Source organism: Quercus suber, unplaced genomic scaffold (genome assembly GCF_002906115.3).
Source record: "Quercus suber isolate HL8 unplaced genomic scaffold, Cork oak 2.0 scaffold_55, whole genome shotgun sequence".
NCBI lineage: Eukaryota > Viridiplantae > Streptophyta > Magnoliopsida > Fagales > Fagaceae > Quercus > Quercus suber.
Genome location: NW_027069520.1, coordinates 789,222 through 805,799, shown reverse-complemented (window position 1 = coordinate 805,799; position 16,578 = coordinate 789,222). Strand labels below are relative to the sequence as shown.

General features: G+C 33.7%; 2 protein-coding genes across 2 annotated transcripts; both read left to right on the top strand.

Moving 5' to 3' along the window:
- The first annotated feature begins 6,373 nt into the window (after positions 1–6,373).
- On the top strand, positions 6,374–8,054 carry LOC112037419 (premnaspirodiene oxygenase). Its single transcript, XM_024070233.2, has 2 exons — positions 6,374–7,279; positions 7,425–8,054. The coding sequence occupies exons 1-2, from the start codon at positions 6,374–6,376 to the stop codon at positions 8,052–8,054; spliced, it is 1,536 nt and encodes a 511-aa protein (XP_023926001.2).
- Positions 8,055–11,374: 3,320 nt separating this feature from the next.
- LOC112033790 (cation/H(+) antiporter 4) lies at positions 11,375–14,731 on the top strand. The gene is made up of 3 exons (XM_024066564.1): positions 11,375–11,584; positions 12,420–13,427; positions 13,613–14,731. Exons 1-3 carry the CDS (start codon positions 11,375–11,377, stop codon positions 14,729–14,731), a joined length of 2,337 nt encoding a protein of 778 aa, XP_023922332.1.
- Positions 14,732–16,578: the final 1,847 nt, after the last annotated feature.

Genomic DNA, 16,578 nt, shown 5'->3' with positions numbered 1-16,578 from the left:
TATTAATAACAAAAAGATCACCCTAAAAAAAATTTATCACACGCAGTGCGCGGGGCCGCAACTACTATCATTAAAAATTGGGGAAAGAAAACAACAAAATCACTTCATAAAGACTAAATGCAAGAATACCCAAAAAAAAAAAAAAAAAAAAAAAAGATCATTTCTAACTGTGTGTTTTGTTTTTTTTTTTTTTTTTTTTTTTTTGGTAGATGATGGGGTGATCGTATCTAGAATGTACATTGGTAGGTATAATATCGCAAAGCTTAAATAAATAATTGATGTGTGTGTGAGAAAGATATAAGGTTGTGAAAAACTGAAAATTTGGAATAGGAAACATTAATGTAACAGTAGATAAACAAAGAGACACAAAACTTATCTTTGGGTTGGTGATTATACTTGAAATTTTAATTGTATCCACTAAAAAGATAATGAACTATTCAATTTTAACAACTACTTGAAATTTGAAAGAAGAAAATGAAAAGTTGAAATCAATTTGGGTGGCTAAATAAGATCAAGTATAACTGTAAAGGAGTTAGAAGGATGAAAATGGAGGGACACTTCAAAGCCAAACCCAAATATACATGTTGGAGCTATGGCTGCTGGCCCTGACAAGCATGACGGTTTCCATGATGTGTGTACGAACTACAATTACACAAAACCAACCCTTGTTGGTATACATTGTATGACTTATGGATAGATGATTTTGGTGGAAGTAATAATTTTTTGGAATTTGTTCACTTTCAAGGTAAAAGGTAAATGCAAATACGAGGAAGGAGATGCACATAAGAAAGAAAGGAAATGACAAACTTCCTAACAATGGACTCGGGCTAGTTGGGGGACAAAAGACGGGCATTAAGAATTGATCATAGAACAAAAAACATTAGCATTTAAGACAAATAAATGGTAACGGCTGAATAGTAATAGAGTGCATCAACATGTTTGTCCATGATCTATATATAGTTATTTTATAATATATAAAAAAATAGAGAAATCATAAAGAACAAAAGGATTTTTTTTTTTTTTTAAGCATGACATGGAAGATGAGGTGGTTCAACAGAAGTGTAGCAACATTAAATGTTACGTATCAGCTTTTAGTAATATATAGATATAGATATAGATGTTTGTCCATGATGTATATTTAGTTATTTTATAAAATAAAAAAAATAAAAAAAAAATATAGAGAAATCATAAAGGAAAAAAGGATTTAAAAAAAAAAAACATGATGTGAAAGATGAGGTGGCTCAACAAGAGCATACCAATATTAAATATTACGTTTCAGTTTTTAGTAATATATAGATATAGATGTGTGAAGCATAGCTAGTTCAAGAATCATATGCATGATTCTCATCTTATATCTCTTGGACTTATACTCTTTTATTAGTTCTTCTGTGGTTTTATCTTATTGTTTTTTGAAAAAAGTTTGGATAGCTTCATAATAGAACTTTGTGATATGGAGTCAAAATAGAATCTATCGTGTTTTCTTTGACCCGATGTGTATATGACCGTTGATGAATTTAAAATTTTCTATTGCTTTAGTGAAAATTTGAATCTTTCTTAAATCTAAATCTTTACTATGAAATGGATAGATTTCTAATACTTTTGTTTTTGTGACAAATTTTATCTTAGCTTTATTATTTTGTTTATATCCGTTGAAAAGATTGTGGTTGAAACAAAAATATGTATATGTATTATGAATTTTTTTTTTTTTTTTAAAGGCTTCTGAGCAGGCACAAACTTATTCTTATCAATTTTATCTCAGTGGGTTAATTCATTTTATTTTATACCAATATAGTAACACACTGTCAGAATTCTTACAAATAAAAATAATAATCACTGTGGTTCAAAAGTCCAATTTCATTCCCAAAAAGTGACATTTTTTTTTTCATTTCAAATTATTTTTCTAAGCATTAATGGTTGAAAACAATTTTGTAAATGGTTTTTTTTTTTTAAGTGCTCTTTTATCTATAAGCTTTAACTAGAATTAAAAAGGAACAATTTAAATTTTTTTTTTTTTTAAACTAGAATTTAAAAGGATGCTTCATATCTAAAAGAGAGGTGTTACATCAAATCTTTTTTTTTTTTTAAATGAATTTTATGCCAAATATATTTGCAGCATTCAAAAAAAAAAAAAATCAATTCTAAGACTTCAAGGTAGAAGTCATAGTACTAGGGGTGTGCATAGGTCGGGTACTCAAGTTAGGTTAAGTTGAGGGGATTTTTCGACCCAACCCACCATGGTAGGTGTGTGGGTCCTTTTTTGGACAATACCTAGGCCCAAGTAGAAACAAGGATCCTAGGCCCTTTACTTGTTGTTTGGTGGACTGGGTCTGGTTCACCGCAGCTAAATGGGGCTGATTACAAACCAAGTTGTGCACAAGTCACATAAAGCTCCTCAAGGCAAAAAAGCAATTCCTCCTAAGCAATAAAATATCATTATAAGTGTTTTAGTATTATAAAATGACCATTTACTCTTACGAAACAAGTAAAATAATTATTCATAATATTCACAATGAAAAAAAGATTGAAATAGAATATTTAAGGCTTATCTTTTATTGTGTAAACATTTAAAGAAGTTCCTTCACTTGGTACCCCAGACGTATTATCGTGGTACCCTGAACGTACTATCGTAGTACCCCGGACGTGCTAGGCCTGTAATCCCAGAATGCTGATTTTTTGAACTATACGATCTTTCTTCATGCTTATTATGCAATGGAGTTTTGTCCTTTCCCTTTACCTCTATAGCTCCTACATAAGAACACACTATACAATACACATATCTTCAAATAATTGTTAGTTTCTTAGATTAGGATATACATTTTAATACATATACATATCTATAGATGAATTTCATGAGAATAAGTTAGCCACGAGGATCCTAGCCCCAATTCTCACAGACTTAGTGCTTTTGCACAAGACTTGTGGGATTTGGAACTCAAGTTCAAGTGGCTTTGCTTGGGCATTGCCTTCCAAGATAGTTAGGTAAGGAGGATTTTGTGGGAAAGAGTGATATCTAATGTGTGCATGTTTTGGCATATGTTTCTTTGGAGGCTAAGTGATATTTTGAATAATCTCAAGGATATGGGACGAATTCTCACTCCTTGGCTCTCTCTTGTTTTGTCCCTTTTTTCTTTCCCTTCCTTTGCTAGGCTCCTAAAGCTCTAAGAATATATCTTTTGAATCTCTCAACTCTCCTTTTTCCTCCATCTGAATCCCCCCCTTTCTGCTATGCCTTAGTGTTCCTTTTATAGTGGACATGGTCTGGTACCCCAGGCGAGGAAGTACCTGATCTACTGGGTAAAACCATGTCCTCTGGAACCTAAAAAGGTGCATTGGGCAAAGGTTTAGTTTATTTAGGCAATTATAACTCAAAAAGGGCATTTGGCTTTAACTATAAATGAAAGATTCCTTTTTGGAAAGTCAAAGGAGTGGGTGGGCTGCTTAATATACTTGATAACAGCTTTAGTTAAAAATGACAATTGAGAAGAAATTGTGGGGAGGTGTCATGCACATGGGGGAACTAAGTTTTCCATTGGTTCATGCATTCCAAGTAAATATATAAACCAAGGGAAACTTTCAGGATCCTCCTTTCACTAGAAATCACTTCCCTACCAACCAAATCATTTCTCCTTTACTTTCCACTCGGAGTCCCATGGGCTTGGACCATGGGTTACAAAGATAATACCTGGTTTTTGCTGGATTTTTAATGGCTTTTTGCATACATCTTGGTTTTCCCATGTGTTAGCCAAGGTCCTCCTCTCAAGGCTTCAAAACGACACATCAAGGTCCTAAGGCCTTGATGCTCTTCTTGCTACATATCCTCTGACCGAGATCCTTGCTGCATGTCCTCTGGCCTGACCAAGATCCTCTTATTTTTTTTCTTTATTATTATTATCATTTCTTTCTTTTTTCCTTCTTTTTGGGAATTTGGGCCTTCATGGTCCTTCTTAACTTCATGAATTAGGCATTCTTTTGTTAAGACTCATGGTCTTTCTTTACTTTTCATGGAATGTGATTTCTTGTGAAATTTTGGTCCTCAACAATAGGTTAAAAAAAAATCCAACTCAATCCATTATAGGAGTTCAACCCAACCCACATGGATCGGGTTGGGTTGGGTTGAACCCCTGGGTTGAACAATTTTTTTTTTTATTACTATTTTGATTAAATTGAGCAAAAAAAAAAAATATATCCCACTTGCCACCTAAGTTAATAAATAAAATATACATGAGCTAATATTCTAAATCAGTTATAAACAAAATATATTCAATTGAGTTGATAAAAAAAATATATACATGAACTAGTATCTCAATTCAATTCCAAACAAATAGGAGTAGAGTGGGAGATTGGGAGTGGGAGGCGGCAGAGAGAGCAATAAGATTGTTAAGGTTTACGAGGTAATTGAGTTTTATATGGAAGAGCTGAATAGGGGAAAAAATTAAATAAAAATATAAAATATTTTTAAATATATATATATATATATAATTTAAAATTTAAATATATAAGTAGGTTTATTAAATAAAAATATAAAATATTTTTAAATATATATATATATATATAATTTAAAATTTAAATATATAAGTAGGTTGGGTCGAGTTAGGCGGGTTTTTGGTTGCTATGACCCGAACCCAACTCACTATTAAAAAAAATTTGAATAACTCAACCCAACCCACCAACCTAACCCGGCAGGTTGGGTTGTGTCGGGTTAGGTCGGTTTTGGCAGATTGGTAGATTGGTTGCACACCCCTAAGTCATACAGTGATTAAGTATAACCTTAGAAGATCAGTAAGCGTGGGAATGCCCCAAGCAATTCTCCACCCAAAAAAAAAGGATAGATCATGCAGTGTGCGAAATGCAAATACCTCAAGTAATTCTCCAACAACAACAACAACAACAACAACAAAAAAGACATAGCAAAAGCAGAAAAACATATAACAATTTTACATATAAGTAAAAGTTGTTTCGTAAGACATTCAAAGAATCTTAGATAATGGTAAAAATCTGCGTAATCATGTTAGTATGTACTGATTGGTCACACAAATAAATAATTAATGCCAATTGATCATGACTAGCGTCATCGCGCACTTTGCACGTGCTCTGAGACTTTTCTATTTTATGGCTAGTTTAAAAAAAATTCATTTGTTACAATTTGGGGTTTATCTATTTGCTAGTAACATTTATGCATTTGTCAATCGCTGAAATATTCATGAGTGTGATAAGATCTAGAACCAAAAAATGACACCAAAAAAAGAGCATACACATACGAAATTAGCCTTTTTGCATGCGTGTTTTGCGTGCTCAGAGGCTATTCTATTTTTACTTCCTAAGTAAAAAACTTTCTATTCATCATAATTTGGGATTTATGCATTTTCCAATAACCAAAATTTCTTGGGGGTATGATGATATGTAACACAAAATATAAATACGTCCAAAAATGCATAAATCTCGAATTATGATAAATGGAAAGTTTTGTGCTTAGGGAAAAAAAATTAGAAGAGCTTTTGAGCATACACAAATGCGCGTACAAAGATGCTAGTATAATATATATGTTTATCTCTTAAATGATGAGAAGGAGGTGGTTATTTTAACTGGTGAGTATGGTTAGTGGTTAATCAGGATCTCAAACTTAAATGATCAACCACTTTTCTCTCTCTCTTCACCTAGCTTGGTATGAAAAGTTTCAAGTTTCAACACAATCCAAGACATCACATCACTATTATAGCTTCTCATATTTCCCCTTAATACCATGACTAAATGTATAAACTATCTAACAATATTTAAGAACTGTTCAGTGTTCAATTTAAGAGATAAACATATATACTATACTATAGAATTGTTAAGTGTTCAGATTTCTAAGAATTGTTCAGTGTTCAATTGTATTTCGGTCTCTTTGTTTTTGTTTAGCATGGTAGCTTGATCAAGTAGAATTGTTATTATTTTATTGATTCATTAGTGATCACTGATATGATGTCATGTTGCTTGTTGACCAGTTGATTCGTGATTTTTTTTTACTTAATAATTCATAATTGATATGCTACTATAATGTTTCTTTATATTTTGATTAACTGCTAGTGGTAATTAAATTAAGTTTATTTTAAATTTGAGAAGTAATGTTTCTTTGCCACTGATTGGTGATTATAGCCATGTAAAACAAAACAAGGTCAACCATTGACAATTCTAAATTTTAAGTGCAGTATATTTCACAAAGCCTACACAACAATTTTGCTTGCCTAAGCATACTCAAATCTGCCCAACCCAAAGGAGACAATACTCAAGGTGTCACCCGTTACTAATCCAACGGATCCATATAAACACATAATTAATCGCAATCCCCTCTAATTGTCTGAAAGCAAATTTCAGACAAGCACTTGTCTTTGCTATGGCCCTTCAAGTTTCATTTGCTTTCACCACCTTTCTTATTGTACTCTCTTTGTTTTGGCTATTAAAGGTATGCAGAAGATCAAAACCTCATAGCAAAGTTCAGAAACTGCCACCAGGGCCAAGAAAGTTACCAATAATAGGAAACATGCACAACTTGATAGGATCGCTACCACATCATGCTCTCCAGAAACTAGCAGCAGAACATGGACCCCTTATGCACCTGCAGCTGGGTGAAATTTCTGCAGTAGTGGTATCATCACCAAGGGTGGCCGGAGAGGTCATGAAGACACATGATCTTGCTTTTGTGCTGAGACCACAAACTCTTGGAACTAAAATTGTATTCTATGATGGCTTAGACATTGCCTTTGCTCCATATGGTGATTACTGGAGGCAAATGCGAAAAGTTTGCATTTTGGAACTCCTAAGTGCCAAGAGAGTCCAATCATTTTCTTCTCTCCGAGAAGACGAAGTTTGTAATCTCATCAAGTCCATCCACTCATCTTCAGGATCACCAATCAATTTTACTGAAAACATTTTCTCTTTGACATCAAAAATTGTAAGTAGAGCAGCATTTGGTAACAAATGCAAAGATCGAGCTGCATTTGCATTGCTGACCAAGGAAATTTCAACCTTAATGGGAGGTTTTCACTTGGCTGATTTGTTCCCTTCCAAAACGTTTCTTCATGTGTTTAGTGGGTTGAAAACTAAACTAGAGAATATTCATAGGAAGGTTGACAAAATGCTAGACAACATCATCAATGACCATAGGGAGAACCAGATGAGTGCAGCAACTGGCAACGGTGAACTTTCGAAGGTGGATCTTGTTGATGTTCTTTTAGACCTTCAGCAAAGTGGTAGCCTTGAGTTACCCATCACAACCAGCCACATCAAAGGAGTCATTTTGGTTATTATTCGTTCTAAATCCTACTCATTCAAAAAAAAAAAAATTTAATTACTCACAATTAGTATGGCTGGTCTCTTTTATAGCTGTCTTTATTTTTTTTTTTCTTCTCTTAAGAATATCTAATAGTTCCAGATTTTTTTTTCAGGACATATTTGCAGCTGGAACTGATACTACATCAACGACAATAGATTGGGCTATGTCAGAAATGATGAGACAACCTAGAGTTCTGGAAAAGGCACAAGCTGAGATAAGACAAGCCTTTAAAGGAAAGAAACAAATCCATGAGAAAGACATTCAGAACCTCAGTTACTTAAAGTTAGTTATCAAAGAAACTCTAAGGTTACACCCTCCTGGTCCTATGTTACTCCCAAGAGAATGCAGAGAGCCATGTGAAATTGATGGATATGAGATACCCCTCAAAACCAAAGTCATTGTTAATGCATGGGCAATTGGAAGAGATCCTGAATATTGGCATGATCCTGAGAGCTTTATACCAGAGAGGTTTGCCAACAGTTCAATTGAATTCAATGGGACTCACCTTGAATATATTCCTTTTGGGGTAGGAAGGAGGATGTGCCCAGGAGTAACATTTGGTTTAGCTAATACCGAATTTCCTCTCGCTCAACTACTGTACCATTTTGATTGGGAGCTTTCAGGCAGAATGAGACCAGAGGATCTGGATATGACTGAAGTCTTTGGTACAAGTGTCTGCAGGGAAAGCAACCTGTATTTGGTGGCCAAGCCTTATACTACTCCACTTGAGCACCAGATATAACAGAAAATCTCAAAATAATGGATATTCATATCAGGAAGTTCATTCAGATGCTCCTGAAATTCCTGCTTCACTATATTAATCAATGTTGTAATAAAGTAAGTCTACTCCAGCAAATATTTTCTGGAATAACTGTATTCTTATTGCCTAGGTAATCAGAAAGCCAAGATCCTTTCATATTTCTTCTGTGTTTGTCATTAGTTTATTTAGCTTATTTCTAATTGCTTTTTGCTGAAATTGTGCTGAAGTGAGAAAAAATGAAGTTATAAAAATTTGAACTGAACGTAAAAGCTAAAAGTTATCCAAAAAAGCTTGACGCAATTGTAATATGCATTGTATAATTGAAATCGACGAATGCTAGAGTTGTTTTAATCTTTTTACTCAAAAGTTAATCTACTCTGGTAGCCCAATATCAGAGAAGAAAATGGTACACTACTTCATTCAGTTGGTAGATCAGAAGAAAATGGTACACTACTTAATTTAGCTCAAGAGCGCCAACAATGCAGTAGATGTTAAACTGCAAGTTTCATTTTTTACGATCCATTTGTTTGGTTAATTAGGTGATCTTGACTAATGATCAAGTTTATTGTTATATGAATTTTTCTATACATATTTGTGAAAAATGTTCCAGATATTCCAGTGGAATGTAGAGGCATATATTTCATTGCTCCCAAGGTTATCATAGAACATAATTTGGGGAGGCGGGTTTCTGCAAGTGGACAAGTTCATAGTTCAAATTAAAAAAAATATGCGTCATAAGTGTGAGAAGAGCATTAGCTTCATAAGTGTGAGAAGAGCATTAGATGGTATGTGATAATATTGATATTCTTGAACAGTCTAAATGATTGACCGCCAAACAAAACCCTTACTTTATGAACATTAATATGAACAATCATAAGAACACCCTTCACAAATCATTTTTTAGAAAATGCAGCACTAGTGACTAGTGAGGTCCAGTGCTGAATGTGAGCTCTCTGGCTATCATGATTTCCTCTGCAAATTCTAGTAAGTTGAGGATGTCAGTGAAGATTGAAGACTGAAGACTGTACAACGTTCTTTACAATACTAGTTGCAAATCAGCACGATGCACAGGAAAATGGAAATAATTTGTAATGGAGTATAATATGTATTTGGTAGGTTAAACATATTTGCTATTTGAAAGTGTTCCTAGTTTGCATAATTTTTATAAAACAGCATAATGTATTTTGTTTTCAGAAATAATTGAACAAAAAGTTTTAGACTGCATAATCATATGGTTGGCAACGTTACTTTACATTTTTGAATAAGTTGTTGAGTTATTTTGTGAACGCTTTACCTAATTCAAACATACTCAGTTGATTAATTTGAACATCTCAATGTCAATGGGGAACACATTGCATGTTACATGTAGACATGTAGTTCTTCTCCAACAGCTTTGACTCCTATTGTACAATTGTTTTTCCCTTTCTGTCTTAATACACAACTTATTTTATGAACTAATTAAAGATTATATGTGCATTGTTGGACCATGAGCTGTATCATTCCACCTCAAAACTAATTGATAATGAGGAAGATACACTCAAATCTTTTATGGCATTCGACATCGCGCCATACGAGCCTATTTTTAAAGTGGTTGTAAATAGTCAAATTATTGTCCCCAACATGCATCATGCAACCATAGAGTTCATTTTCTATTTACTACCAATCAATGCCTACGAATCAATTGTTTTTCCTTTCCTACCCTCTGAATACACAACTTATTTTATAAAAGTAAATTGTTTTTCCTTTCTTACCATGAATAAACAACTTATTTCATAAGTAAATTAATTAAAGATCATAAATGTGTGTAACCATAGAGTTTATTTTCTAAATAGTACCAACTAATGGCTGTCATTGGCTTTATTAAAAGACAAATCAATTACATAAGTATAATTACCACCGCGCACCCTTGATGTGATGTTCACTTCACAAGTACAAAGTTTTTGTCTGCGCGCCCTTGATGTGATGTTCATTCCACAAGTACAAAGTTTTTGTAGGATGGAGAAGGGGCAAGGGTCAAAGTTCAAATCTCCAAAAGAGAGTTTCACACATATATACACTTTAGAAGATTAAGCTAGAGTAAAATTTCTATCTTGTATTAAAAAAAAAATTAAATTAAATAAGTACAATACACACACTCATGCAGGCATAAAAATCCACCCGTTTCCGATGTGATTTGTCTTTATTTTAAGATTGATTTTAAACTGTTCCTCAACCCAAAAAAAAAAAAAAAAAAGAGGTTGTTTTCAAACTTATCAATCATCATCCTTAAACACAACTTTATTAGTATCACCTGGGGAGGGTTGAAATTGAATTGGAAGGAAACAGTAAAAAGTCAACACATATTTTATACCTTTAGGAAAAACCAACCTGAGAAAAGAAAAGACAAAAATTTATAAATAAATAAATAAATTGCATCCCTTATGTTTGTTCTGTTGTCATATTTTGGTTCTCTTAGTTACATTGTTGTCATTTTAAGCTATTAAATTCACATTGATTATCACCGTTGGTCCTTCGTCTTAATTCACCGTTAACTATTAAAAAAAAAATCGAGAAGAGAACCGATTGGAGCTCCTTCAATAAACCAATTCCACGCTAGATGTCTTGGCATATATAAGTTAGAGTGAGGTTTCCAAACTATCTCAGATTGAATCTGAAAGAAAATAATTGATTGCTTAATGTAATGCTTGAATAGACCTTTAGTTTTAGTACTCAAGGAATTGTATCAAAAAAAAAAGTACTCAAGGAATGGAAGAGGGACAAAATTCAACTAATCATAGGACACATTCACCCATTACCCACGGGGCTGGCCCAAATTGTTAACTTTTTTTTTTTTTTTTTTTTTTTTTCCTAAACGGAACCGATTAGACACAGGTTTTTTTTTTTTTTTTTTTTTTTTAAGATAACAACAAAGTGTAAAACTGTTAACGAGATAAAATCACAAGTAAGCAATAATTGCATTAATTTATGAACTCCCAAATGAAGTGTAAAACTGTTAACAATACCAGTTGGACGTTATTACAACAAGAATGAAGGCAACATTAGTAGACAAAAGATGCATGCTTGGATGTTAATTACAATTTTCTGGAAACTAACGCGGTTCTAAGGCTATATTGTTGCTAATTATATTCATCAAGAAACAGGATGGTGGAATATTTTCTCTCCATAAGAATTATTAATGCTATTTTTTTTTGGCCAATATATAGTGCTAAGTTTGATAAACCTCCATTGTTGTCATCTTTTCTTGGTACATTAACTGTTGTCTCTCTCGGTAAATCAGTCAGGAATAAATTGAATCCAATCAAATGGATGAAAGAATTGTGCCAAAAGAAGTCTGCATTAGTCTACCACCTGCTGTGAATTCAGATGGGGCTTGGACGAATATGACTGCACCTCTCACCGAGTTTTCATTGCCACTGCTTCAAACACAGATGGTTGCTATTTTCACCACTACCCAAATCTCTCATTTGGTTTTCAGGAACTTTGGACTACCAAAGTTTGTCTCTGAAATGATAGTATGTCTTTTTATCCTTGAGATTAATTATTTCTTATTCTGATTTATGATACATACTTCTTTGTTTGCATGGCCACCCTTGTAAAAGCATAATTTTGTCATAGACTCATAGTGATGTAAGCATTCAGAAAACATATTTGGGGTGGATTCTAATGGAACATTCTATGTTTACCTGGTAAAATGTAAACTTACATGGTAGACATACAAAAAGTGGCAAATATTGAATATATTTGTAAAATGTGTTCAATATTTACCACTGTTTGCAAATCTGTATAATATTTACCACTTTTTATGCAATTATAATGTAAGTTTACATTGCAAATACAAAGTAAATTTACAAAGGTTATGTAGAATAAGAGAGTGCAATATTTAATTACCATGGAACAACCACCCTTCCCTCCTCCCCCTAAAAAAAATGTTAAGAAGAAAGAGGAAGAGAAGAAAAGACAAGGCCTCAAAGTCGTGTTATCTTTCCGATTAATGTCTCTCCCACTCAGTTTTGTCAAGAATTTGAAGTAGAAGCTCAACTTGTTGTAGGACTAGCTGTGGTCTCCCTATAATCTAGTGGTACGTGTTAAAATGAAAATTTTATGGCAGTATCTATGAGGCTACATTGATATTACAATTGAAAATCTTGGAAAGACTTTGTGGATTAGTATTGGCTGTGACGTAGTCTGTCATGTTGCTGTGATTCTTTGTTTTCTTCCATGATTTTATGCTTTAGTTATCATGAAATATGGAATAATTAACCAACTTGTTCAAATTATTAAATATATAATCCAGTTCTTTGGTTTGAAAAGCCATACTAAAAATCTGTGATTTTATGTATGAACCAGGCTGGCATATTCTTCGGTCCTCAAATACTAGGACGCATAAAAAACTATGGAGAATTCATGTTCCCCCTTGTAAGTCAAGACCTGCTTGGTACAATATCTTTGTTAGGCTACACACTCTTTCTATTTCTAAGTGGAGTGAAAATGGATATGAGCATTATATTTAGAACAGGAAGAAGGGCCATGTATATTGGTGCTTGTTCCCTAATATTGCCTTTAATAGGTGGTATGATTGCGCAAAAGCTCCTCGGTGATCACTGGGGATTAAGTGGCAAAGAAAGACTGCAACTTATCCTTGCAACCACAACACATTCTTTGACACCATTTCCAGTCATTTCTTGCCTCCTAAGTGAACTCAAAATCTTAAATTCTGAAATTGGTAGACTTGGGCTATCTGCAGCAGTTGTGAGTGACTTGTTCAGTACCTTTCTCACCAGTATTTTCAGATTGGCTAAAGTGGCATATGATCAATCAACTAAAGAGGCTTTCATGGATTTTGGGATTATTATAGTCTTTCTCCTCCTTGTTGTGTTTGTTGCTCGGCCTGCTATGTATTGGATGATCAGACAAACCCCTGAAGGCAGGCCTGTGAGGGACATCTATATCTATACCATCATTTTTGCAGTGTTGTGTTCAGGTTTGCTGTCTAATTGGTTTAACCAATTGATTGTGTTTGGGCCTTTTATTTTCGGTTTGGCTGTACCAGATGGACCACCACTGGGATCTACTCTAGTCAATAAGTTCGATTGCATGGTGTCTGGCGTGCTTTTGCCGGTCTTTGTAACCACAAGTATGATGAAGGTGAATCTGTCAAACATCAGTTTCCATAGCAATGTAGCAATTTGCCATGCAATCGTTTTGGTTATTGTTATCATCGCCAAGTTTGGAGGCTGTTGGGTGCCTTCATATGTCACCAAAATACCTAAGAATGATGCCATCACACTATCTCTCATCATGAGTTGCAAAGGCGTTGTTGAAATGGCCGACTATAGCTTTGCCAGAGGCAGTAATGTACGTTAATATACTTTCCATGACATAAAAATCATTTGCTTCATTTTCAGTATTCTCTTTATTCTCCATCATTTGCATCTTACCACACCTCCCTTTATTTTTTTCTAATAAAGCAACCAAAGTTTTAAATTCTAATCATCATACTCAATTTAAATAACTTCTTTTTTTTTTTTAATTCAACGCAGAACATAAACATGGAGATCTTTAGTGTTGGAATGCTTGCTGTTTTAGTCACTGCAAGCATTGTGCCAATTATGATAAGACGCTTGTACGATCCATCGAGGAAATATGCAGGCTACCAGAGAAGAAATGTAATTGATCTTAAACCAAATGCAGAGCTCCGAATACTTGCCTGCATCCACAGACCAGACCACATTACTGCCACTGTTGACCTACTTGAGACAATACATCCAACAAGGGAAAAACCCCTTGCTGTTCATGCTCTTCACCTGATTGAGCTAATTGGTAGAGCCTCCCCAATCTTCATTTCTCACCAAATGCAAAAGAAAACACTTTCTAACCGCTCCTACTCCCAAGATGTCATTCTTGCGTTCACCCACTTCCAGAGAAACAATCATGAAGCTGTACTCGTCAATGCCTTTACGGCCATCTCCCCATCCAAGCTAATGCACGAGGACATCTGCACGCTTGCACTGGACAAACTCACTGCTCTTATAGTACTCCCATTCCATCGGAAATACACCATTGATGGTTCTGTTGAATTTGACGACCACGCCTTAAGGACCCTAAATTCTAGTGTCATTGAGATAGCACCTTGCTCTGTGGCAATCCTTGTTAACCGTGGCCATATGAGACGCTTAAATTCAACACCTGCTGTGCTGGGGTCATATAGTGTTGCCGTGATCTTCGTGGGAGGCAATGACGATAGAGAGGCACTTTCTATAGCTAAACGCATGGTGATGGACTCTGGCATTCGCCTAACTGTGGTACATTTGATTCCTGAGGGTGAAGAAGGCATTACTGATTGGGAAAAAATGCTGGATTCAGAGGCATTGAAGGAACTCAAGCACAAAAGTAGTACTAGTGATGGTGAAGGCTATGTAGTTTATGTAGAGGAGAGAATGAATGGTGGTCCTCAGACAGCAACAAAATTGAGAGAACTAATAGATGACTTTGACCTTTTCATAGTCGGGAGAAGATACAATGTGGAGAGCCCTCTAACAATTGGTCTTGATGAATGGAGTGAATTCCCAGAGCTTGGGGTTATGGGAGACATGCTTGCCTCTACAGATTTCAATGCCAGATGTTCAGTCTTGGTGGTGCAACAACAACAAATGACATAGAATAGCAGACTGACAGAAGGTGAAAAGTGTTAACCATTTACAGCCTATGTAGTTCCAAATTTCTATGTAGGTAGTTCACCTCTTTTTCTTTTTTCTTTTTTCTCCCTTAAATTCACACTTTTTCCCCATTAAATTCACATTCTTGGTTGCACTGGTGTATGATATTTCTCCTCTCTCTACACTTGGCAACTAGATTAATTTGGTTTTAGACAACAAAGCCAGAAGTTCAATGTGAATGTTCCTTCAAGAGTAAGAGAAATCTCATTACATTTGGCAACTAGATAAATTTTATTTAAGACAACAAAGTCAGAAGTTCACTGTGTACGTTCCTTTAAGAGAGCAAGAGAAACTACTTGGTTGCAAATGTCCAACTCAACAGTGGCAGAGTTTGAAATTTTGAAATTTTTTTTCAAAGGGACCAAGTTTAATTGATCAATCATTTTTAAATCCACAAACTAATAAACGTATATTCTTTCCACAAAATAATAATAACAATTAATACACATATACATAGTTTATACTTGAAACATGTCTAAAACATAATTTATTCTTAGGGACCCCAAAAAAAATTGATTTTTTCTATATATATATATATATATATTTGTTGCTAAACTTCAATGGCATTAAGTTAAAAGGGAAAACAATGATTTATTCTATATATTATTTTCTCAAATATATGAAAATTTCATCAAATTAATTTTTTATAATTAATACAAATATTTTCTTTCATTAAGTTATGTATACTTTTCCATTAAATTATGTTAATCACAATTAATATTCTGGTTTTTCAGAAGAACAGTTAATATTCTTTAAATAATTTTTTTATAGATTTGATAGGATTTGAAACTATAGTGTCAACTTTATAATAATTACTCTTTATCATTAATTAAGCCAAAAAATGAATTGGTCTCTTTTTTGTTTTGTTTGGATTTGAACCCAAGTGTTTTATTTGATGATAAGAAACTCTACTCATTAATCAAATTGGAATCCACATTCTTTAAACATTTTTATTAGATTTTTAAAAAATATAAAAATAGCTTTGAAAAAAAAATATAAGCACACAAATAAATAAGTTTTAGATAAATCAAATAGTAAATGTTACTTTATATGTCTTGATGTACTCATGTACCTAATCTATAATATCTCTCTCTCTCTCTCTCTCTCTCTCTCTCTCTCTCTCTCTCTCTAAAGGTTGAAGATTGGCGTTAATTGTTGCTACATCAGCATAGCATCTCGGTCCACTTCGTTTCATTTAAGTCCATTCGGTCTACTTTGGTTCATTTAAGTCCATTCGGTCAATTTGGTTCATTTTGGCGCACTTACTTAAAAATGGAAAAAGAGGGGTTGAGAGTACCTATAATATATTCAAATTTATTAAAAAATATAAATCTCAAACTTGTTTCAAATTCTATTAAATTTTACAATTTAATCTCAAATTTATTTCATATATATTTAATGAATCCAAATTCATTTTAAACACGTCTAGCTATTTACTTTATTTTGCTTAAAAATAAACGACTTAACATTACTTATTGTTAAATTCTAAAACACTACTAAATTACATTCAAACCTCATAGCCACGACATCTAGTCTAAGGCCTGACATATATTGAGTAATATTAATCAATAAATATTTGTTGAATATTCTATGACTATGTCTACCAATTACTATTTCCATTAATAATATTAAGATTCTAAAAGAACATTTAAGGGCTACTCTCTTTGTAGAAATAGTCCAAGACTAACCCATCTTTTGTTTGCAGATGATAGCTTGCTGTTTTGCAGGGCCACCATAGAGGAGTGTCAAAGAGTTCTAAATGTATTGGAAGTTTATGGGAGATGTTCAGG

Bases quoted from the DNA above. Each gene is read 5' to 3' on its own strand.
- LOC112037419 (XM_024070233.2), top strand. From the start codon at position 6,374: ATGGCCCTTCAAGTTTCATTTGCTTTCACCACCTTTCTTATTGTACTC. The intron at 7,280-7,424 runs GTTATTATTCGT...TTTTTTTTTCAG, and splicing joins ACATCAAAGGAGTCATTTTG to GACATATTTGCAGCTGGAAC.
- LOC112033790 (XM_024066564.1), top strand. From the start codon at position 11,375: ATGGATGAAAGAATTGTGCCAAAAGAAGTCTGCATTAGTCTACCACCT. The intron at 11,585-12,419 runs GTATGTCTTTTT...TGTATGAACCAG, and splicing joins AGTTTGTCTCTGAAATGATA to GCTGGCATATTCTTCGGTCC. The intron at 13,428-13,612 runs GTACGTTAATAT...AATTCAACGCAG, and splicing joins GCTTTGCCAGAGGCAGTAAT to AACATAAACATGGAGATCTT.